The sequence below is a fragment of the Cebidichthys violaceus genome, unplaced genomic scaffold, assembly GCF_023349555.1.
Source record: "Cebidichthys violaceus isolate CVI_PGR_0920_01 unplaced genomic scaffold, fCebVio1.0.p SCAF_9, whole genome shotgun sequence".
In the NCBI taxonomy this organism is placed as follows: domain Eukaryota; kingdom Metazoa; phylum Chordata; class Actinopteri; order Perciformes; family Stichaeidae; genus Cebidichthys; species Cebidichthys violaceus.
In genome coordinates, this window is record NW_027176975.1 from 17736043 (window position 1) to 17762198 (window position 26156).

Below are 26156 nucleotides of genomic sequence, written 5' to 3' on the forward strand. Positions count from 1 at the left end.
GCTGCTCGAGAAATTATGAATTATGCTTGTGTCTCTGTCTCTACAGGGGCTGTGACTAGGAAGCACCAACCGTAGAGCTGCTGCTTTGTTTATTCCCCTTCTTAAAGTAGCCTTTTTCTTTTTTTCTTCAGGACTGTCAATCACGATTTAAAGTAACCCGCTCGCCAAAGACACTGCAGTGCACCATATTGAGATGAACGGCCTAATTTGTATCAGCTTTTCACAACATGTCAACCGTGTTTGGGGTGACAAAAAAGCAAGAAGCCCACTTTTCTGTTGTTGACATTTACACCCGGCACAGTGGAGACTGCCCGCCACGAAATGCTCTCCATTTCTTAATTTCACTGCGAACGCCAGCGTGGATCCATCACCATGGTCTCTCTGCCAGTCACTCGGGTTTAATTGGTATTCATTCCGAAGTCTGCTCAGCGCTTCGCAAGCTGTGCAGCCGCAGTATGAGGCTGTTTGACTTTAGTAAGAGCATGTCAGATTAAAGTGTTATTTATCAGAGAGGGTGTATTCACAAAAGCCAGAAGAGTCAGGGGTGGAGGGGTTTGGGTATTGGTCTTTGGCAGTCCCCAGTTCATTGCACATCCCTTGCCTTTAATCCAGCTGTGGCCTGCAGGCTGCAAACGGCTCTGAGGAGCAGTGAGAAAACACATGTGACAGGCCCTAAGCCGAGGACTCAGATTAAAACCAGTTGCTGTATACCCATCTGAAGTTAGATGACAGGGTGACGAAGACTTCCAACTGGGGGGAGCGTGTTGCATAAGAAGATTTTCAAATAAAGGGTTTTCTTCTTCTTCTTCTTCTTCTTCTTCTTCTTCTTCTTCTTCTTCTTCTTTATTGCATTCAATAGAATACAGTCAGAGCATTGCGCAAAGTGCTGTGTTCGCATTCCTTTTTGTGTTACATAATATGGTCTATTGTCCTTTTGTCGCCTACACATGCTTTTTGAAGTGGTTAAGAGTGGTTCAAGTTATTAATGCTAATTCTGCTACAGCTGATTTAGCTCTCCTCTTGTTAGCGGCGTTGAGCGCTCACAACATACAGTAGAGGCCCCCGGGGGATTGTGTTTCTGCGTGATGTGTGATGCTCTCAGAGCTCAGCCGAGGGCGGGGTAAAATGCACTGACAAAGGAAGTGTGTCAGCCTTTATAAGAATTTATGCATAACTAATCCTGTAATACCCATTGATCACTGACGCAAGCTTGTAGACGTATCGTGGTATTGATTAAGGATTCTGTAAGGACTCTTATTTAGAATGCAGGGCTTTCTTATTTCAGTTTGCGCTGCATGTGCCTAAGAAAAGGCAGAGACCCAGTCTAGAAAGACTGCATCTTCAAGACCTATCCCAACTGACCCTGACTGGTACAACCGCATTTGAAATCCCATCCCAACCCGACGTCCTAAGCCATATTTTTACCATGCATGGCTCCTTAGTGAATTGAGATTCCGCCCTGACTTTACAGAATGTGAAATGACCATAACCTCTTAACAATGGATTAAGCAGTGGTGGCACCGGAACCACGGAGACAGTGCCAATGAAAAGTCAACAAGGAGACCTTTTGAGTGGTGGACACACAAGTTCCCCGGTTCCACAGAAATACGTAATCAAAGTGCACCAAGGGAGGTTACACCAATGACACCGCTGTTCCTGTCTTGTGTAAAACCAATTGTCACTGTTGACTAATTTTAAATTACATAGGATGCATAAGTGAAGTTAAGTATCAAACAAACTTATTTCAACCCAAACCATGATCTTTTCTTTCCTTTTCTTTGTTGACTAAACCTTAATAGTTAATACTTAACATGTATGTCCTCTTCAGGATGATTTATGATAACTTTAATGATCCTCTGACTTTAGCGTCAAGTTTAAATTAGTCCAACACTCAAAATAATGTGTGCTTGCTTTAGGCAGAAATTAAAAATACACTTCCTAAAATACACTTCCTAAAATGAAAATAACATATGTTAGACCAACTAACAATTGGTCTAAATAATTTTCATTGAAAAGAGTTAAACCCCAACCAGACCAAAATGGCCCAAACTTGAGTCAAAACTCAATGTATTGCCGGGAATCAACAAAACTAACTCCAAACCCGACCCGAAGCTTTACATAACAGAACGACCCAAACCCGAACTGAAACCTGATATGTCTTAAGCCGTTGGATTCAGGTCCCGGTAGCAGGCTCTAACTGTCTTATCTTCTCTGTTGTTCCAGGGCTAAAGGTGCGTGAGGTGATGATAAATGTGTCCCGTCAGCAGGTGGAAGATTTCCACGGCCCGGAGGACTACTGGTGTCTCTGTGTGGCCTGGAGCCACCTGGGCACCTCCAAGAGTCGCAAGGCTACCGTCCGCATCGCCTGTGAGTATGGAAACACCTCAGCGATCTGTTCTGGCAGCTCTATAGCAAAGCTTTGGGCAAGAAAGCTGTAAGTGAAAAGGGCGTAGCCGTCCCTTTTGTGTTTTAAAGACCAAATGAGATAAAATGTCCTGTGCTTTACCATAAAAAAATAAAAAATCAACATCCACAAAGGTTAAGTGACAGCGATATGCAATACCTTAAATAATTGGCCTGAATACTGCTTTTCTTCAGGGTTTTTTCGTGACCACCAGAGCAGAATATAAATACAGAAAATAAATTAAAAAAACAAAAGCATATACAAAATAAAGCCTTCAAGTGAAGGCTGTCAGGCCCTGAGATCAAAATAAACTTCCCCTGGAGGTCCAAGTAAGTATTTTCATCATGCAGAATGACAGGTCACCCACACTGATTCACAGTGTCTGTCCATGCGTCTCTAGCAGACTGGAGGTAATCGGCAACGGGGCCACCAACATTTTATCCTTTGGTTTGGACCAAACTATATGAACACAGCAAGCTGACATTATCTTAGCGGGAAATGAATCAGATGTATCAGTGGTGAAATAATCTATTCCCAGGAAAGAATGCTGTCTAATCAAGTTTAGACACACTCAGCTATTCACAGCCCAGTGTTGTCCAAATCCAATATCGCTGCCAGATGGTGTTATAGGTTATCTTAAAGCCCTCCTCTGTGTTCACGCTGCACTCCAACCGTTTCTACTTGATTTCTTATGTGGCCCTGGAGAGAAAACTGAGAGAAATCACACACATCAAGGAAGTATTTTCTTGTCCTTTGAAGAAAGTAAGAATTTGACTTAATGGACGATGATGTGATGTCAAAAATCTTTATCTGCTAGGATTTGCATCTCATTGTGTTTCTTACCTACCTGCCAGCTGAACTTAGGCACTGTTATAGAGTTTCCCTTCTGTCTTAGGATCCCTTACATGCAGGGAATCTCTCATGATCCTAGGGTACATGAAACCCATTCGTGTTGAAATTACCTATCAAAGGCAGTTTTGAAAATGATAAGAATAGGATCCTTCATTTTTATATGCACATGAACGCCCGGGATGATCGGAGCAATCCTCGTGCAATTCTTCCATCCGGTGTATCCTCCAAACCACCTTGTCAACAGATTACATAACACAGGGCCATGGGATCCTCTCTGTCCTGCACTGGTTGGAGGGTTTTGAAGGTTGTGGCGTGCAGAGCCGAGGGCAGGCTGGCTTGTTAGCTGCCGGAGAGGATTGAGGCCCGGCTGACCGTAACACTTGACACCTGACAGCTGCCTCTTATCTCCCCACACAGACCTGAGGAAAAACTTTGAGCAGGACCCCCAGGGGAAGGAGGTGCCAATCAACGGGATGATCGTACTGCACTGTCGCCCTCCAGAGGGAGTGCCTGTGGCAGAGGTAAGGCTGCTGCTACTCACTCCTCCTCCTCCCCCCGTAGGAGCAGAAGCTTATACTCTCGCTGAGCAGAAAAAAACATCTGCATCAGAGTGGCCATCCTTATTCTGGCAGAGTAACCCTCTGCCAATTCTACCTTCAGCTCTGCTTTCTCTGACCTTTAAGAGATTGATACAGTGGTGTTAGATACCAGCAATAAGTTTAGAAGTGACAGTGTTTGTTCCAAAGTGAGGATGAAGAGGATTCAGAACACACATTTTAATCAAATCTTCTGAAAACTGTAATTTAATAAAAATATAGACATCAAAAATACTCAGAGATCCACTTCTAAAATTCAGTTTATAGCATCGTTAACCTCGTGAGTGTTTTTTTGCTTTGAGAAACATCTGGTTTAAAGTGGGGCAGGCCACAAAGTGAATGGTCCAATTGCGGGGTTTTTTTTTTGTGGGATGATGCAAGGGAGTGGGTGTTTGGAGGATGTTACGCTTTCTTCTACTGGATTCTGTAGTTTCATCCATCAGCAGCTCCCACTGTGTTGGTGAAGACATCAAAGTCATGAAAGGGAATCTCATCACTGTGTCTGGTTGCAACATGGACATCCAGATCTGTGGATGGGCATTGCATCACTGCATCTAAGAAATCAAACATGAAATATACTAGGTGCTGTACTAGTCTGGAATCTTTGGGCCTCGTTAAAGAAGAATATCCTCAGCAGCTTGTCCTATCTTGACTTAAGTTAAAAATAAGATCAGATAGAAAGATAGGATACAAGTCCTATCTCTTCATTACTCCCTGTTTATATGACTCTAATATCATCCAGGATTGTGATCATCTGTGTCAGTGCAGGTTTGTCATTAAGGCTTCCTCGTCCAACAAATATGTAATTTTGGTATAAGCTCGGCAGTGGTGGAGGAAGTATTCAGATACTTTACTCGAACGTGCTAAATTCGAAATTCAGAGCATATCTACGATTTAGGGATTGCCTCCGCGCGGCTCTCAACATGGCGACCACTGAGCCAGCGGCTAGCAGCTTACGGTGCTAATAGCATGAACAGTGCTAATGCATAAAGCTCAGCGGTGTTCAGTACAGAGTGCATAACATGATTTTAACAGCGATTAATGCAAATTTGAAGTGTTAATTTATGCAATTGATGTAACAAGCGTTGACTTGATTGACGCTTTATTAAATAACACCGCTGTGGCATCATAATTGTGCACAGGATGACCTGCAAACAGCATCAGGCTGCAGGGTTGCATTGAAAATGTAAGTAAAATGATTTATTTATTTGTTTATTTATTTTGCAGGGACAATGCACACCAATCAACAGTGAAACTGTAGGTGAGCCAGAGTTAGCCAGAGAGGCTAGTTTACATCTGCTGTCCCCGGCCAGATGTTCGAAGGCTAATAAATAAATGATCAAATAAAATAAATATAAATCACAAAAACGTGCTACAACTACCTCCTGGTTGTGGTGGAAACACGTCATCACTGCTAAACATTGCATAACTGGGCTTGGAAAACCCCCACGATACAGTATTTAATAGTATTCATTATCAACATAAAGTGTTGTGATTGCTTTTGGTAATTAAATGCCTGGTGGCAACTTTAACAGCACCCCCCATTGAGATGGAGAGCAGATGTTTCTCACACTGAGATCAACCTGAAAGACTGACTAATATAGCATTCAATGTCACCAAGTGCACATTCCTCTCCAAAATGCAGAATGTCTCCTTCTATTTTTGGTCCGGTGATAATCGGCAAGAACAATGGATGTGTAGTTGATGTGTGCCAGGAACAGATTCAAGTGGAGGTCAACCTCCGACCCTGCGCTCTATAAATGATTCAGCACGGAAATGGAGGAGTGATGTCATTCCATTGCCGCAGAATCCACAGTGGGGGGGAAATAGTTGAATCTGAGCAGTACAGACCGAATCACAACCTCTCATCTAGTCCTTTGTCAACACAAATGAGCCCAGCCGCAAGAGACGGGAGTGAATAATGCAGAGAGCGGAGGGCAGATCCTCAGCCCAGTCGATATCTGGGCACCTCGTCCATGAAATATTGAGATGGCATCCAGCAATGTGGTCGTGTGAGGTTTCAGAGTGCAGCTGCAGGACGGATGCCGGCGCAGCAAAACGCAGAGCGGGCCCAACAGAACGCCCGGCCTGCGGTCGGAGTGCAGCGTAAACACTGATCTGTTTGGAAATCACCCTCGTCAGCGAGGATGTCAGGGTGAGCTAATGAGTCTCCAATCAGTCACAGTGGAATCGTGTTGTATCAAGAGGTTGCAACAGTTTATTGAAGCACAAGTCTGACAGGTCTCCTTGACTCTGTTTTTTTTATTGGGATGAGAAGAAGTGACACAGTAGAGATATTTTTTGACAATGCTGTAATTTACAGCCATTCCTTCCATCCAATTACTTGTCCCATTATACTGTAAGTTTAGAGCAACATTTGACATATATTTCTGGTGCTGATTTCACCCTCACTTCCGTTTTGTTGGAGTCATTATTGAAATTCCTTTTAGATTATCAGCACTTGCTTTTTTAGTTGACGCTGGGGTTGGATAAATAACAATTTATTTTCTTGATTTCTCAAATCATTTTTTCTATAAAATATCAGAAAGCTATGATTTCCCACAGCCCAGAGTAATGGTCAATTACAAAAAGTCCAAAGCCCAAAGATATGCAGCCAACTAATATGTATGACAAATAAAAGCAGCAAATAATCCGTTTCAGAAGCTTGAACCAGCATATTTTCTGCTTAGAGGGCAACTTTGGTATTTTACAACCTGGATCCTATTTTCCCATGTTTCTGTGTCTCAGTGACTAATGGGAACAACCATTTAAAAAATCGGTCCAGTATTGAATGAGAATGCTGCAGCCAGCAGCCACTAAACGGGCTGCAATGGAACTCTGCACCGTCGATGTACATGCACTAAAAGTGCTTACCACTGGCAGAATCAGTTATTACACTTGTCTGACGGCATTGTGGAATGAACCCTACAAAGAATTGTATTTTTTGTTTCTCTGTAGGCACATTAACATAATGTTGTCAGACAGCGTATAATGACAGTCTGTGCCTTTCAGTGGTAAACAAGCACTTTCAATGTACGTACATTGATGATTCAGAATTGCCCCAAAGTATTACATTGCAGCCCGTTTCGTCACAGCCATCTGCAGCACACTTGTTCTAAACTGGACCAATTTAAAGAAAAGTGTTGACCCCATTAGTCACTTGGACACAAAAACATGGGAAAATAGGGTCCAGGTTGAAAAATCAGTTTCCCTTTAAATATACCCTCCAGATATGGTTTTAATTAGTTGTAAAAGAAATGTTTAATAGTCAGCTTTGAAAACAGATTCATATCTGATATGGTATTTCCACAAAGAAAGTTCAATTACTTTGTTAAAAAAATCCTCCATGTACTCCTTGTTCCTCATGGGAAAATCCGTAATCTATGAATATGTTAATATTTTTAATTTTAAAAGTTGAACTGCTTGTCACAAGATGTGTCCTTCTTCACAAGTCCATTCTCAGTGTATGTGCACTGAACGTTTCATGTCTCCATCAAACACACTCTGTAAGTTACATACTGGACCATGATTGGCTTCCAGAATCAAGTCTTAAAACAAAACGTCAGGGTCCATATGAACATTGAAAGAGGTGTTGCTTGCTGTGGTCATTCCTCCATTAAACTGTCCTGAATGTGAAGACTTCTCTTCCATTCCAACTTCAGTCTTTTGTTGTAAAATTCCTTCTTCGCGGTTCCACAGACAGTGTTTCCCTGTTGAGCTGCAGTGGAAGAATAGTAACAACAACAACAGCAAATATTTTACTGAAAACTGTAGCTTTGGATGATATCGACTGTGCTTTTCAAACTGAGATGGCCGACACCTCATATAAGCTTCAAAAGAAAAAGAGATGACTGGTTTCTGTCAACCGTAGATCAAAAGTGTTTCGGGTGCTCGTGGAAAATGGAGGAAAAAAACAGGATGAACATAAGGGCCATCCAGGCAAAATAAAAGAACAAGTAACAATGAAAAATAACATATTATTAAGCATTTATTCTAGTAGATAAATCATTTATAAAGCCAACATGTAGGTCTGGAGTTTTTATTTATGATTAAGCTAACAACAAAGGTTTTTTGGGGGGATTTCCTTCCCCGTTTTAGCTTGTTCTTAAATTTTGGAGAGCCTGGATTGCCTTCCAGTTTCAGCCCCAGTTAAACTAGTGATATTTTAGAACTTAAGATATTTCGTATTTTAGGACAGAGAGAGGACTGTGGATTTCGTCCTCCATCACTGAAATTTAAATTTGATGATGGGGTCTTTTAATGGCCGATACAGACAGCAAAAAAAACCTTGCAAAATGGCCACCTGACTTTTGTTTTAACGCCCTCACTCCCAACACGTCACATGCAGACGCACAGTCTCAGTTTTAAACACCTGTTTAAAGTGAATTCAAACAAAACTACTAAGTTTAGGTTCAAATGAGTATGTTTGTTACGCAGATGAGAAAACATCAAGTCAGCGGTTGACATGAACAGCAGTCTTCTGCGTAAAAAGCCTTGTGTTTGTTTGACCCATCCATCCACCCAGTCCTCCTCCAATGCCAACTTTCTCTCTCTTTATACTATGTCAACTGACTTCCAGAGCACTTGCTCTGAGCATCAATTGCCAAAGCATAAAATGATACTCGGTGTGTCAGACCAGTCTGGAATACAAATGCCGTTGCTGTAGCACCAGGGCATAATTTCCAGTAAATAAACATGTCCCCCTCACTCTCCACAATCCTATTTCTGTCCCCCTCTCGTCTTACAGTTTGATATACTTTCTAAATTGTGTCTGTATATTGTCCAAAATACACATGAGAGAAGACGTAAGTTGGTAAAAATGTTGATACATTCCTTTAGGTCAGCTTCCACTTTTACGGTCACAGCAATATTGATTTTTGTGAGTAGCACAAAGCTATTTGGGGATGGATTTTGCCTCACAGGTTACATATAGACATCTGATTGGTAGAGTAAATACTCAAACATATATATGTGTGTGTATATATAAATATATATATATATATATATATATATATATATATATATATATATATATATATATATATATATATATACACAGTGGGTACGGAAAGTATTCAGACCCCTTTACATTTTTCACTCTTTGTTTCATTGCAGCCATTTACTAAAATCGAAAAAGTTCATTTTATTTCTCATTAATATCTCAGCACCCCATCTTGACAGAAAAAAACAGAAATGTAGAAATTTTTGCAAATTTATTCAAAAAGAAAAACTGAAATATCACATGGTCATAAGTATTCAGACTCTTTGCTGTGACGCTCATATTTAACTCACATGCTGTCCATTTCTTCTGATCCTCCTTGAGATGGTTCTACTCCTTCATTGGAGTCCAGCTGTGTTTAAATGAACTGATTGGACTTGATTAGGAAAGGCACACACCTGTCTATATAAGACCTTACAGCTCACAGTGCATGTCAGAGCAAATGAGAATCATGAGGTCGAAGGAACTGCCCAAGGAGCACAGAGACAGAATTGTGGCAAGGCACAGATCTGGCCAAGGTTACAAAAGAATTTCTGCAGCACTCAAGGTTCCTAAGAGCACAGTGGCCTCCATAATCCTTAAATGGAAGAAGTTTGGGACGACCAGAACTCTTCCTAGACCTGGCCGTCCAGCCAAACGGAGCAATTGTGGGAGAAGAGCCTTGGTGAGAGAGGTAAAGAAGAACCCAAAGATCACTGTGGCTGAGCTCCAGAGATGCAGTAGGGAGATGGGAGAAAGTTCCACAAAGTCAACTATCACTGCAGCCCTCCACCAGTCGGGGCTTTATGGCAGAGTGGCCCGACGAAAGCCTCTCCTCAGTGCAAGACATATGAAAGCCCGCATAGAGTTTGCCAACAAACACATGAAGGACTCCCAGACTATGAGAAATAAGATTCTCTGGTCTGATGAGACGAAGATTGAACTTTTTGGTGTTAATTCTAAGCGGTATGTGTGGAGAAAACCAGGCACTGCTCATCACCTGCCCAATACAATCCCAACAGTGAAACATGGTGGTGGCAGCATCATGCTATGGGGGTGTTTTTCAGCTGCAGGGACAGGACGACTGGTTGCAATTGAAGGAAAGATGAATGCGGCCAAGTACAGAGATATCCTGGAAGAAAAACTCTTCCAGAGTGCTCAGGACCTCAGACTGGGCCGAAGGTTCACCTTCCAACAAGACAATGACCCTAAGCACACAGCTAAAATAACAAAGGAGTGGCTTCGGAACAACTCTGTGACCATTCTTGACTGGCCCAGACAGAGCCCTGACCTAAACCCAATTGAGCATCTCTGGAGAGACCTGAAAATGGCTGTCCACCAATGTTCACCATCCAACCTGACGGAACTGGAGAGGATCTGCAAGGAAGAATGGCAGAGGATCCCCAAATCCAGGTGTGAAAAACTTGTTGCATCATTCCCAAGAAGACTCATGGCTGTACTAGCTCAAAAGGGTGCTTCTACTCAATACTGAGCAAAAGGTCTGAATACTTATGACCATGTGATATTTCAGTTTTTCTTTTTTAATAAATTTGCAAAAATTTCTACATTTCTGTTTTTTTTTTCTGTCAAGATGGGGTGCTGAGTGTACATTAATGAGAAATAAAATTAACTTTTTCGATTTTAGCAAATGGCTGCAATGAAACAAATAGTGAAAAATTTAAAGGGGTCTGAATACTTTCCATACCCACTGTATATTAGTGCTGGGCAAAGATTAATGATGATGATTTTTTTGCGATTAATTGAAAAAAAATTATGCGTCACAATACCCAAACCAGTTGTTTGAGTCAGTAATGGCCCCATAGCTGACATCGGTATTGGTCCATCCCTATTCTCACTCACTAGTTTCAAATCTTCTTCAATACATCATGATGTTCATTTGGTAACTCATGGTCCATGTAGAGTCAAATAAACGATAAAGGACGGTATGCTTTGGGTCGTGGCTATCTTGTGATTGACGGGTCGCTACAATGGAGTTATCCGGTCTCGGAGCGGTCTGTGTTTTTGTCCCTTTCAGTTGTCTTCAATTCATGAAAGTTAATTGTGACATTTTGGTTGCCGAGAGATGTGTTATTGAGTGTCCTAGTTGAATTTAGCCACACCCTCTCCTGTCACTTTTTGTGGCAAAAAAACAACATGGCGACTGCTATGATCCAAGATGGCGACGGTCAAAATAAACTCAAGACTCATTCTGACTACATCCACTTCTTAAATGCAAGTACTGGGCAACGATTATAATTTTTAATCGCGATTAATCACATTGTTCTGCGCAAAATTCAATAATGAATTCCAAATAGTGTATTGCATACTTTTTTTTTAAAAGTACTGCTATATGAACAAAAGTGCAATAACATTTGGTTTGCAAACACTTTACAAATACAGTTATTTTTAACAGCAGTATTCCCTTTACACAGTAGTTAACATACAGTTATAATGATTCTGATAATAGATGTTCAGCCGGTGTTCACAACTTTATTTTCATGTGTGTAATAGATGCAATTTGAAATATACACCTTGAAAACTGCAAACCTATCTACATCATGTTTTTACGTTTGTTAAATTATCAGTAGTGATAACTGATATGCTTGTTATACATATTCCAAAAAAAACCTTTAAAAACTCTAATATGCGTGGTATTTGTAATAAATGTACGTTGGTACATAGAGGGCGATTAGAAGCTGTATTGGAGGGACTTAGGACCCAGGGGAATGTAGGTGAAGCATGGAACGTGGAGGGAGTCTGTACCTGCATGTGGAAGTTATGCTAATAAAGAGTTGCAGTTAAGAGCAGTTTGTACTCACGTGCTTAAATGTTGATTTAAAAACACAACAATATGTATTTTGATATTGTCACGTTTGATCCTGTAACGAGACGATCGTGTGTGTGTGAGACAGGAGGGAGTGAAGGGAGCGGCAGCAGCAGGAAGAGACACCACACACACACATGCACAAACAGCTGTTCACCGCTCGCTGCCCGGTTCTTGTGTTAAAAATGTCCGCTTAATAATAATAAAAAAAAACCGCGTTAACGCGTGGTAAAATAATTGTTGCCGTTAATTAACTTGCCCAGCCCTAATAATATATATATATATATATATATATATATATATATATATATATATATATATATATATATATATATATATATATATATATATATATACACACACACACACACACACACACACACACACACACACACACACACACACACACACACACACACACACACACACACACACACACACACACACACACACATTTATATATAAAACATGTACACATGCTTCTGCGACGGCGCCGTGGTCGGCTAGCCATAAACTAGCAACACACACTGTGACTCACATGCACGAACAAGCATATGCTGCCGCGTTGTGTAACCAAAGCACAGAGAAGCTCGGATTACAACACGCACAGAGGGAAAGTGACTTCTTTGTGCTCAGGTAGACATTACTCCACTATATCTTTACAAGAGCATAACAAATCAGTTTGCTGGACAAGATAAATCCCAGTAATGAATCCAGAAACCCCAACAAACGAATGAAATGAGCCACTCTATGTGAGAAACCCCTTGCCAACTCTATCAAATGGTCTTATATTTGAATTTAGCAATATTCATCAACAAATGAATACACATGTTGTAGAACAACCACAAGACCTTTCTATCACAGTAGAGGTCACTGAAAAATCCTACATCCCAAAAACTCACTTTGAGATGTCTCAGCATGACTGACAGGTTTGTGCCAGGAGAGGGAAAGACAGGAAAAGCTGCTTTCACCTCCTCTGAGCGGCCTTGCCTGCTGGAGGGCGCTTATCCCCACACATCTTCAGCTGTCTCCCTGCAGTATGCAGTAAGTCACTATCCAAATCACTTCTGCAACAATAGAATCAGTATTTTCACAAGCTGAAGTGACAAAAGATGTAATAACAGAGCTGCACTCAAAAATGTTCAAGGAAACATGGAGAACGAAAGAAGGAACGACGTTTTGAGCTTAACTGCGGTCATCGATTACTAGTGTGGATGTCAACACAGTGAGCAACTATAATTCTATATAACTAAACTTGGGAAGTCAAGTGACGTAGTATAAAGAGCAAAGTCTAAGTAGGGATGAGGTCGGGATGGATGCATCAAACAAAAACAGGACATTCACCCAGGAGACCGTTGTTTGTGTCCTGTGTGAAAACACAAGTTTAACCCGAACCGCACTCTTTTCCTGAACCTAACAAAGTGGTTTTGTTGCCTAAACAGGTTTTGCAATGCAGGAGCTTGCTCAGATTGCTCATGTTGCTTTACATTCGTAGGAGAATGCACAAAAAAAATAACTTTTGGTATGACATCATACAGACAAAGTATTTTTCCAGGGAAGAAAAAATCATTTTAGCCCAAGCAGTAAAATCAAGTCCATGAAAACAAACTTAAACCCGCACTAATGATTATTTTTCTTGTCATCAATGGAGCAAATAAGCTTGCACAGTATGTGTAATGTGAAAGGTGACTCTGTAGCTCCCCTCAGCTCCTTTGAGCCTTTTAGCCTCTTATAGCTCATCGTTTGGGTTTTATGGATAGCAACCTCTACCCTTGTTTCCACGCTGAGCAAACACTGTGTAAGTTCACTGTAAACTACCAGCCCAGCACCACATTAGGCAACTAGCTGGAGAAGATAGTTGCATTTGTCCAGCTTGTGTGACTAACTTGTATTATTGGTCTATTTACAAAATCTGCCGTTCTCACTCCCAGCTCTTCAGACGCTGACACTTCAGTCCGTGACCCTACGCTTCAAACTATGACGCTCTAGGTATCCCTCCAGCGTCAGTTTTATTGACGCGTCAGGGACGCAGCCTCAGTTTCCATTCATTGCATGAATAGTGTCTTTTCAAAATAAACTTCCGTGTTCACAGAAAACATACAGTTTCTGCTTGTTACATGCATACGGTGTCTTTTCAAAATAAACTTCCAACGTAGGTTTACTTAGCTTTTAAGGTTTATTTGGTTTAGGCAACCAAACTACTTGGTTAAGTTTAAGCAACAAAAGTCTTGGTTAGGCTTCCTCGAGCTCCTCCCTAAGCACAGAGATACTTGTATTTGAAATACAAATTTCAATTACTTTTGAGTATTTTGTAATTTGTATTTGATAGGGCTGATAAAAAATGAAACGTAATTTGTAACAAAATACTTTAGAGTGAAGTAATTTTGTATTTAAAATACTCAAAATACTTTCTCCACGAATCAAAAAACAGTTCATGAGTTCAGTCTTCAGATCTTCAAGTTCAAGTTCAAGTTTGACAGATGTCAACTAGCTTGATGTATAATGTATGTCTGGGTCTGGCTACATAGCCTATTGTATATACATGGTGATGGTTATAATATCAAGCTAGCGATCAATGCTAACATGCTAATGACGCTAGCATGCTGTCTAGGCTAGTGCATAGCCAGTGTTTAGCAAGTTAGCTTATCAGTCGAGTAGCTAGCTATAGGAAGAGGGAGATTGGGAGCTTGTATGTTCATGATAACCTTATCAAGAGACGTCTGACCATCTAATCTTGCACTGTATTACAAGTGATGCTGTATCTTCTCAATTTGAATGTCATAATGCCATATCAATTACTGGCAGATAATATAGTTCACAGTTAGCCAGACTATGACAGTAGATGTCCATTTGTTAAAAAAAAAAAAAAAAAAACATTAAATATCCAATTTATTTTATTTAAAAGGCATATTATGAAAGTATTCTTAGTTTTATTATTTCATACATTCTACAGTTGGCCAGGTGGACAACATGTCTCAGTACAGTAATTTATTTAGGCTCTTTACCTGTGTACAACTGGTTTTAATTCTATATTTTGCTTTTATAGACTACATACAGTAGGCCTAATGTGTGATGCTATTCATATGTGATGAATATTTTCTTGTTGATACAAAGCCAAAGTTTATGGGCTGTTAAGTCCCATTAATAAAAATATATCTATACATAATCAATCAAGTTGTTGTCTTTTAATAGCTTTGCTTAGTTACACTGACATTCTGTGACTGTTCTTCCTTTTTGTGGGGTTCACCAGAGCTTTGTGTACATTATATAGCCCAAACCTGAATGCTCTGCTATAGCAAATTGTGAGAAAATGGAAAATCCAGAAAAAAGTATTTCCTATATTTTATTTTAATAAATGTATTTGAGGGGTATTGTGTATTTTGTATCAAAATACATTTTGATGTATTTTTGCCCATCTCTGCCTAAGCGGACCTTCTCCCTTCATACCACATCAGTGGCTCTGACCTTCTCACAGTGACACAGACGAGTTTTAAGCTGAAGCTAGTTGAAAGCGTGGTGCACCTCATACAGGCGCTAAAGGCACTGACCTAGCGTCTGTATTTGATGAGTTGGGAGTGAGAGCGGGTTGAACAGACCCACAGGTTCAAATGCATGCTAATGTTAAGTGTATGCTGAATTTGTATATAGACTATTAACACAAGTTAGCAATATCAACTCCATACGGTGATAACACACCCAGTGAGCACCCGTGACCCGTAACCACCACTGAGTTCAGTATTTGTTGACATTGACAGAAATGTATAAATTCAAAGTGTATTACTGCAACCGTAGAGTTGGACAACATTACTGTATATTCTATTGTTTGTCTCCTTTTTTCACATACAGAATATGAGAAACAGCTCCCAATATAATGCAGTCTAGCACCATCAGAAGCTATGATCTCAGTACTAAAACATAATTAACACCCTTATGACAACATTATAGGCATCATAAAAGTAAACTTTATGGCAGCGTTGTATTGTACCGCATTAGATGGTACAGGTAAGATGGATAGATGAATATACTGAATAGTTCATTGAAGAAATATTGTTAATTTTTTATTTATTTTTTTTAAACTTTGAAGACTTACTTTTTCCTATCTTAGTTTAGTAACATGTGAATCAATAGTTATTGTCTCCTAGCATTTGTCAAGATTCCTTCAGGCAAACCGAATCAGGCTTTAACTTTAATGCCATTCAACAGTTTATCAACAATAAAATATTCTCACAGGAGCTTCCTGTTTATTCAAATTTAAGACACGGGTGTGTGAGTCATGGCTGGGAATGAAAGTGCAATCTGCAAATCCTCAATAGCGTTGCTACGAAAATACCTTCATACATGGTATCCAAAGCGAGACTGTAATTTGCCCACGGTTAATAGAACTTAGAACCGGCTTATTTGTAATTTTGTTTCGGTGCTCCCGATCCAAAACCAATCCCCCACTTTTTACTTCACAGATATCAAGGGCTGTGAATGCAGAGCAGATCTTTTAACCCGGCGAGAAAGGAGTCCATGAGAACCCTGTATAATGAGTTTCTTTTGAGAGGTTACTCTGAGAGAAAGTGTGAAATGAACAGCCAAACTGGAAGCCAATTTCAACTTCCCTGAATGAAAGCCTTTAATCCGAGATGAATCCCCTTGATCTACAGTAGCTCAGGTAGACAGCCCGGGCTCCGGCACAAAGGGGAATTGACTAAATGCTTCTGCACTGTGATACAAGCTGTTCTCTGTTGAGCTTCGCAAAGACACCGCGATGCTTTTCCAAAACAAGCTAGCATTTAACTGCGTCCCACCGCTCGCCTCCTCCGCACTCGTCTCTACTCTCCGATCCCGCCGCTTACTCCTTACTCGCAGGTCAGAGAGAGTCTCCTGGAGAGCAGATGATGAGCTTCGTTATTAAGCCAAGCAATTACACCCCTCCACCCCCACCCCCCTATTTATTTCGTTACGATAAGACGGATCGGGGTGGAATGGTAATACCTCGGAGGGGAGGAGAGGTGGCATTTGAGAAGCGACGGGGGAGGCGGATGGTCGACGCAGGCCCACTTTGTGTTCCCTCTGTATCTGTTCTGATTAACCTCCGGAGCGTTGGGGGGGGGGGCTCAGCTGACACGTTCGACTCCGCCGGCTGCTCCCGGGCCTGTAGTCTGTATGAACACACGCCGAGCCATGCTGAGTTCAAAGTGTCTGCGGGTATGTGTGTGGGGGCAATGAGCGTGCCTTTCTTTACGTGTGCTGTTGATTGGTTGCGGGGTGGGGGGGCTGAAACGGTGAAGCGGTGGTATAGCTTCAGATATGCTGCTCAGCGGCTCCCGCCGGCGTCCCCCCCTGGTCCCCTGGGGTAAGCCTGACGGAGACGTTTAATCCGTGTAATTGGGCTGACGAGATACCCGGCAATTATAAAGTTCCGCCGGCTTCGCCACAGGAAGCTGAGAGTCGCCCCGAAGGGAAGGAGATCATGCTAAATTGTGACACCTGAGCATGACTCAGCGGACGGATTTGTCTCCTTACAGCGCTGGATCGCATTGTTCGTACTGCGTCACCTTGACATTAAATGGCTGTTGGACCCAGGGGAGGTGCTGTGAGGGGCGGGGGGGCGGGGGGGATGCGTCAGCTGGCGAGGTCTTGATCAGTGCTCTCCTCTCATAAGTCTTTATGATGGCTGCTGTGTCACCATTACATTGCTCTTCTGTCCTCTAATTGCCCTCTCAACCGCCGCATTTCTCAGCATATAATCATCAGCAAATGTCATCTGACTGAGCTGTGTGTGTGTGTGTGTGTGTGTGTGTGTGTGTGTGTGTGTGTGTGCGCGCGCGCTTAAGGAGAGGCGAAGACCCGGCCGCTGGGCAGGGCTGGAGGAGATGACCTTCAGGAGCGGTCAGGGTAATGAAATCACAGGGAGGAAGCCCTGATGTGGGGCCCCCGCCTGGAAACCCTTTCCGTCAAGGCTGACACTGATGACCACATCCTAATTGAAACAAATGTGCCAATTAGGCAATTCATTTCTCACATCCTCTGCCACACACTTGCCAGGCTAATTTGTATTTGTCCCTTCATATTTAATTTTTCTCCCTCCCACCACCTCCCTGCTCCCTTCCTCTCTGTCCCTCTTCCCTTCTGCTCGGCGAATCTTTTCATCATTACCTACGGGCCCGTCAGCGGCAGGCAGACAGATAATGTGCAGCGTGGACCCAAACACCGCGAGGGCCACGCGTTAATTGCCTCTTTCAAGTCACACATTAACCAGGATAGAATTGAGATAAATACATAAAGAGACAGAGGGTGGTGGGGGGGGGGTTCGGTGACAGATGACTTTAATCATGAGAAATTAGACTCTGTCCCCCACTCCTCTGTCTCTCTATTTTCTTGTCTATCAACGATGCTAAGCGCTTTGCCTTTTGATGGAAAACCCGCGCCATGGGCTCTCTGTTAATTGCGGAGAAGAATCTGGGAGCCTTTGGAGATGGGCTTCCGAGTTTTTCTTCAAGGCCATCGGGAAAATAGAGCCGTAACTGTACTGCACAGTTACAGATTTATCCCAACTCCTGCTAACAGTGGTACAATAGACTGAGAAGTGAAAAGTGATTACTGTGTTATGATGTTCATTATCATTTTTATTTGTGTCAATATATACCTGCAATCCATCATCCCTGGGGTCTGAGTGTCATTTCTATTTACCCAGTGTTTGCATGCCCACAGGCGCTTCCTATTTGCATCCAGCCTGAGTGTTGTTTATTATAAAGGTTGCCTGTGCGCTTCCTTCCATAAATCCATCAGCACGGCCCATTCTGCCACACGATGAATGTAATTTGCAAACGCAGCGATGCAGTGCCCTTACCAGGGTAGAAGGAGTAAAGCGTCTCTAAGTTTGTAATTTATAATGACTTTTTCTCTGTGTCGCTGGTGAGAGGTTATAGTGCTTCCTTTGACTGTTTAAGGGTCCGTTCACATGTTCTGTCTGAGAACAGGTGGAAAACGCCAGCCGTGCCACTTTTATCCAAGGTGCCTGGGGGGGGATTATGAAGTTGCGGTAATTTAGCAGTAACCGTGACTGACTAAACTCAAGATCGGTGGATTTCCAGCACAGTGAATCCCTCACGTTAGCTTTACTGCTCCATTCTTCTTTGTCAGTTTGTCTGACCTTTCAATTGGATGTTGTGACAAAAAGGGTGGAGCAGGTCAAATAGTCTGTGGTTCGGATCGTTTCGAAAAGTCTACTCCACCAGTTGTCACTCCCAAGTCGTCAAACACAGCATTTTGGTCAGTGTCAAACTATGACACTCTACCAAGCAGCAACCGATGAAAACTGAAGTCAATGCTGAAGGGACTTTAACTTATTCTCTCTAGTGACCATCAGGGGGCGACTCCTCTGGTTGTATAGAAGTCTATGAGAAAATGACTCTACTTCTCTCTTGATTTATTACCTCAGTAAACATTGTAAACATGAGTTTATGGTCTCAAGCTCTAGTTTCAAGTCTTCTTCAATACAGCATGATGTTCATTTAGTACATTATGGTCCATTTAGAGTCAAACAGACCATAAAGCAGGGTATGCTTTAGGGCGGGGCTACCTTGTGATTGACAGGTCGCTATACCAGAGCCACAAACGGCTTCTCTACCACCAAATATGGTCACTTACCTTCACTGGTTGCAAAAAAAAAAAGAATGGTGAACTGGAGGCTTCCAGACCTCAGTCCACAAACCAATGGGTGACGTCAAGACGACTACGTTGTGTATGGATGGTTAAAAACACACAGGACTTTTACCCAGGAGACCAACGTTCTTGTTCTGTGTGAAACCAAATTCAAGTTGACTTATTTTAAGTAACATATATAAGTTAAGTTATGTAACACAACGTTGCGCAACGTGCTTGTTGCATAGGTAACATAATCTACTGAACTACGTAAAAAACAACAAATTTTAACCCAAATCACAATCTTTCCTAACCAAGTTGTTTTCTGTTTATTTTGAAAAGACAATGTATGCATGTAACAAGCAGACATTTACACATGCAAAACTGACACTAGAGGGCTACCTTCTGTAGAGCATTAGTATGAAGTGTAGGACCACTGGCCAAACTGCCTCATTTAATGAATTAGGAGTGAGAAAGTATTGACCCTGGAAGATATTCATGGTTTTGTGCCAAGTATGAAAATTGAACTTGAAGTTAACATCCTGCCTATTGGCATTATAGGGGAGATGGGGCATACAATATTTACTGTGCTCCTCTGAAATTTAAGTCTGAAATTTAAGTAATTTCAGGTTCATTCCATTTTACTCATCGTCATTTGCAGCAGGTGGTCATTAATATACATGGACATTCAGCAAGACAATCGCAAAAGAGAATACCAGTAGCTGACATTACAATGGCCCAGTTGATGAACTTTCACACTGAACTGATTAAAAAGAAAACTCTTCCACTTTAAGAGCAACGGTTTGTGTAAAAACTGTAGTTAGTGCAGCTGCAGGATTTTACTGGGATGGGGGTTAAAAACTACTCACATTCGTGCTCTGGATGGGATTAAAATCACTGATAAGCGCAAGTCCCAAAGGGGCTCTAGAGTGTATATATTGAGTACCTACAGTTTTATTGCTGTGGGTACACCTGTGACCTGTGAGATAACCCCGGTGACATCGTCTCAGGGAGTAATAAACCTTAAAAAACACAGCAGTCAGACAGTTAGCCAAAGGCATTTGTAAGAGAAAGGGAAAATGAACGGCAAAATGATGACCTACATTGCTTATTATTATTGTCAACATATTAGATACGACTTTACCTCCAAATAAGTGCTTTCTGTATTCTGGCTTTACAACCTGTCTCATCGTCTGTTTCTTGTCCTGTCAAGCTTTGTTGTAGTAACGTCACATTGTTCCCTGATGCCAGTCAGAAATGATGGCCACAAGCACAAACATAAGGCCCAAGTTGTAATGAACAAATATAATCCTAAAATGCCCCGATTATGCTAGAAACAAGGCGCAAAGCAAAACAAATTTTTTCGGAAAAGTCACATCTCTGTCCTTTATCTTGCACAGGTGGAATGGCTGAAAAACGAAGAGCTGCTGAGTTCCCTGACCGACGACAACATTGACACCCGCGCCGACCACAACCTCATCATCAACGAGGCACGACTGTCCGACTCGGGCAACTACACCTGCCTGGCCAGCAACATCGTGGCTAAGAGACGCAGCACCACGGCCACTGTGATAGTCTTCGGTACGCCGTCCTCCCTGCTGCTCCCCTTACAACACATCCCGGTGTTCTGGCGCGCTGTTCACACAGCGGTTCAGATCAATTTGTTTAGTTTCCTGGACCCCTACACAAGTGATTAAGACACCCATCTCCGTGTAGCCACCGAGGAGCGATGTTTCCTCTTTATTTCCGTGAATGTATTATTCAAACACTCAATTTACTGCCTCTCATTTAAAATCAATGTGTACTTTATGGAAGGAAATAAGCCACTGTGTCTTAATCTCATTTAAAAGGAGTGTTGCTTATTAAGTATTTATTCACCAGAGGCCTTCCAGCGATGCGGGTTTGCCGGCTTTGATGGCGCTGCTGAACATTTAGCTTCCGCACACGTTAGACGGAGCGATCATAGAGCAAACCGCTTCAGTCAGAGCACTAAGCGGTCGCCTCCGACCTGTCGACCAGTATGAGTCAACGTCGCCTTTAGAAATGGCAATTCCGTTTAAGGGCTGTTTTCTTTACTTTGGTACAGTTCTACGTCTCTATCTTAATCCAAGAGCAAAGAACATTGGATTGCCAATTAAGAAAGAGGAAGCCGTATACATCCACCACAATGAATGTGCTGTGCTCAATCTGCTCCAGCCGTTAATGCATTGTTGCCTTGCAGTGCCTCGGGGACTGCATAATCATTATTAACCCCGGCTCTTGTTCGAGTATTTAACTAGTGCTGTGCTGCGCCCTCGCTACACCTCTTCTCACTCTCTAACTTTTTGTCGAACTCCCTCCAGTGAACGGCGGCTGGTCCCTGTGGACGGAGTGGTCGCCCTGCAATGTGCCGTGTGGGCGGGGTGTCCAGAAGCGATCTCGAACCTGTACTAACCCGGCGCCTCTCAACGGCGGGGCTTTCTGCGAGGGCATGTCTGTACAGAAGATCACCTGCAACGCACTCTGCCCAAGTCAGTTTCTCTTATGGAAAATGTAACGCTCAAGTACAACTTTATGGTGTTGTGCAGATTCAGAAGTTACTTTTTCTCTAGTCGTCAAAAGTTACAAATACGTGGTTTGGACTGATTAAGCTGACGTGTCGATGGTTGTGTCAGGCTGCCAAACATGTAAACCTTCACATTTCATTAACTTGTGATATTTGTGGATGTCATGCAAGTAATTATTTAAGCTTTGAGCACAGTTTTTCCTTTCCCATTTGTTTTCAGATATATTGCAGCTCTTTTTTCACAGCATGCCACCCACATTAACATGTCAGACATTCATCCGCTGCTGATACACCCGGTTACTTGAATGAACGGAGCTCATTACCTCTTCAGCATTACAGCCAACCAATTATAAAGGATTGCAAGGGACAGATACATAGTGACCTGACAACATCCCTGTACCACGGTGCTGACGGAGCTAGAGAGAGAGAACTGAACTGAATGGGAGGTAATAAAAGAAGGAAGCAGCCGTGGGAGAGACGATGTGACTCAGAGCACTGTGTGATTCTGGGGGGGTGAGCTGATGTAGTTTGTGAAGAAGTGACTCTCGTGGAGGTAAGGGTTATCTGGTAGTGTACACATTCAGGCCCAGTAATTCTGCTGTTCTGCATTTCTTAAGGGCAGAGACTAGAATAGTATTATTGCTCTGGTAATCCACAATATATTACATTACAGTCATTTAGCAGACGCTTTTATCCAAAGCGACTTACAATTCAGTATCTATCTACACACCGTAGACACAGCTACGTGAGCAATTTTGGGGTTAAGTGTCTTGCTCAAGGACACATTGACATGAGAGCCAGGGATTGAACTGCCGACCCTCTGATTGAAAGGCTGCCCTGCTCTCCACTTAGCCACGGTCACCCACAATAGTGCTAGGTAAGGAAAAGGAGTCAGAGGATCAACATTTTGATATTTCAGTCTGACCAAACTACGGGTCTGACCAGCTGACCAACTTTGCCTTTGCGTCTGTCTATTGTGGCTGAAAAGAATGCCCTCTCTCCTCGTATGTAGCTTTTACCATTATTTTCTTTGCCATTCAAGCCAGGTGATGCTGGGCAACCCTACATTCTACATTTATATATTGCTAATTTGCAGATATGTTCATAAACATGTACATAAACTCCTCATGTTCATGAAAATGTGTGTTCCTTGCTAAATGTATTTGCTAATGCAAATTAGTTGTATACGAAAGTAATTTAGCATTCTTTAGCTTTAGCCCTCTACATTAATGAAGATTATTTATGTCTACAATATGTATGTAGACCAAAATCCTAAATATGAGAAAGATCTAAACAAGCAAAATCAGTATATGTCCCACATATATAGTAAATGGGTGCTATCTGACAGAAATAAAGACATTTTCTCTGCTGTGCACATTCAGTAGTGAGATCGGTTTCAAGAGGGAAGAGAATAGGAGTCTATTGGAACCAATAAAAGGAACCAATGAAGGGCTTTAAAAAGAAGCTGTTTTGCTTATAAATAATTTAAGGAGAGACATTGCACCAGTTAAATTAAATGTAGACTTTTGTCAGCTTTGAATATTTTGTCTCTGTGGATCTATGGCAGACAGAAAGGTCCAATCCAGTGCAAAAAAGTCACCAGTGGCCCAATATATATATATATATATATATATATATATATATATATATATATATATATATATATATATATATATATATATATATATATATATATATATATATATATATACAGTATATGTCTCCATTATGTATGAAATTAACTGTGTTGTGTGTGAGCATATTTCCTGCCTGTGAAGTCCATTGTTATGTGTTGAAAGCGATGCCTTTAGAAACGAATAATAATAATTAGCTCATAGCAGCAGAGTACAGATACAGACTCGGCCTGAAAGGTGGCAGACTAGTAAGTGAGGCTTTAGGGAAACGTGGTAAATGTTATATTTAGCATTCTTTCACATTGCCACAATGTTTCTTGCTCGAGTGCACACCACTCTGCCTGTCTATATGCATTATCAACGTGTGTGAAGTGAACATATGTTCAAAGTGTGTAATGCACAGAGGTGACATGCCTTGACACCTCTGTGCAGATGTTGGGCTCCATGTAGACCTGTCAGTCCCCTGTGCTTTGTTGCACATGCTGCACACCCACACACACACACACACACACACACACACTGCTGCACATATTGTCCTGATTTTCCCGAAGAGCTTGGAAGCTTGAAAGCCGGTTCAGAAGGTGGCCAGGTCGTCCACCGAGCCTGCCTCGTGCCAATTTGTTCAGTTTGTGAGCCTTCAGACTGCCAAGGTGCAGATGGGGACAGACAGTGGGGTCTAGTCTAATGGCATCAGAACAGGATGAGATATGTTGGGAACCGGTAGAAACACTGATACAGAAGTCAGGTAAAGAATGCTGGCATTAGGGTATGAAAAGTTTGTCAATTAAGTTGGAAAGGTGATTTATTATTTACTATTGCCATGCCCTGATTTTTCTTGTAGACACGCACAATAAACAATCACCCAGAGCGCCGAGCTTTGAGGCAAATTAAGTTTTTCTGTGCACAGATTTTGAGACCGATTAAACACCATATTAAAGTAACTGTAATAATTATGTATGGAACAATTTTTTGTGATGCTAAGAATCACCCAGTATATTAAAGCTAGCATCAACTCCGTAAATGTTGACATTTGTCCTCGTCACTGGAGATCTGATAGTCCTGAATTTAGACATACATTAAAGAGGCTTCATCAATTTGGAACTGATTGATGAAAATGTCCAAAAAGACAGTTGCCTCATGTTAAAGACTCCACTTGTGTGGTTCCTATGCTCTTAGAGGTACTCTTTTTTAAATTCATCATTCAACTATTTCTTGCTTACCTTTATGTAATCATTTATTCTCATAATGTAATACATTATTACACTATGTCCTGATGATTGCATTATGATCTTTTATTACATCTAAATTACCACATTATGCGTGGTAATGACAACATGCATAGTTATTACATTATGAGTTGCCACACGGCGGCTAGCAGCTAACCTCGCTAATAGCACAACAAGTTTAGACAACGACATTGGTCGGATGGCGTCATCGGCGGTAACTGACACACTGGCGCGGTGCAGAGCAGCGGCCATTAGCCAACATGTGGGGCAACACACACACACACAGGGGATCACAGGAGCTAACATGTACTGTACGTGCTATGTCAAAAAAGAACAGAAAAGATCAGATTACTTCACACAAAGAGGGAGAGTGACTTCATTCTTCAGCTCAGGTAGACGTCACTACACTGAGCAGAAACAGCAAGTTGTTGTTTGATGCTATACTAAAACTCTAAATGTCATAATTTAGACCTTTAAAAGCAATGCAGGTTTAAAATTGGCTTTGTAAATTATTAATGAGGAAGGAAATGCATTCAACATGTTTGTTAGGCCTAAAAGATACACACGAAGAGTTTTGTTAAGACAAGAAAACTTACATTTTGTCAAAAATGAAGAGCCTTATTATCCAGCCATTGAGTCAGTAATCCAGGACCATCTTTCATCCAACAGTCATGAATCTCAGAAACTAGGTGCTGAACCACAATTCACTTTCATTCCTTTAATCAATAAGGGTGAATGAGTGTCATTGTGTTATATTTTGCTCATCTAACTTTTACGCCCATGCTTTATATATTAATACGCACACACACAGTTTCTAGTTAAACTCGCCAGTGACGTGCATCTTTTTATGGAGGTGGCACAGAAAATGACACTGTCAGCCTCCCTGGGTTTCTGTGCAGGAATACGTCTGATGAGGTGAATGATCAATAAGAATGACTCAGCTTTTGCTTTTCAAGGGGCTGTAATGTCTGCCTTTAAAAAATCACTTTCTGGCTTGTGGTCTGAAACAAAATTTGAATTTCTACACACTGACTGATGTATGAGTATCGGAGTTTTTCAACTAGCCGCCTCTCACTGCCAATTAGAGCTGTCAACCTTGATAGTTGTGGATGGTGGGTTTTGTTTGCAACGTGGAGTTCCCAGAAGGAATCCATTGCAAAAGAAGAAGAAGAAGAATTTCCTACTTCAGTAGAGGTGAGCAGACCCGTGCCACCACCAGGGCCCCACAGAATGGTGGATGTGACATGCAGGGCGATACGTGTTTTTGTGGGGGAGGAAGGAGATGAAGACAGGAGCGAAGCATGGGCTGCCATGAACCCAGCTGTCTGAGCTGCTGACTGACAAGCCCGTCCAGTTCTGATAAGCCGGCCCAGAGCGTTGCCTTAATGATGGTCCGAGTGCAGGGAGAGAACGAGAGATACGGATGACGTCAGAGGCTGCACCATGACGAGGCCACTGAACAAGA

The 26156-nt window shown here is 41.8% G+C and overlaps 1 protein-coding gene across 3 annotated transcripts in view; it reads left to right on the forward strand.

The window, feature by feature from the left end:
* unc5db (unc-5 netrin receptor Db) overlaps positions 1 to 26156 on the forward strand; it is a 208455-nt gene that overhangs the window by 120583 nt on the left and 61716 nt on the right. For all 3 annotated transcript variants that reach the window (XR_011102151.1, XM_068703346.1, XM_068703347.1), the window contains exons 3-6: positions 2224 to 2367; positions 3674 to 3777; positions 20687 to 20867; positions 21629 to 21796. Coding sequence is in view for 2 of the 3 variants with exons in the window: in XM_068703346.1 (XP_068559447.1) it covers positions 2224 to 2367; positions 3674 to 3777; positions 20687 to 20867; positions 21629 to 21796 (597 nt within the window). In the remaining variant the exon portion in view is untranslated. The remainder of the gene's footprint in view (positions 1 to 2223; positions 2368 to 3673; positions 3778 to 20686; positions 20868 to 21628; positions 21797 to 26156) is intronic.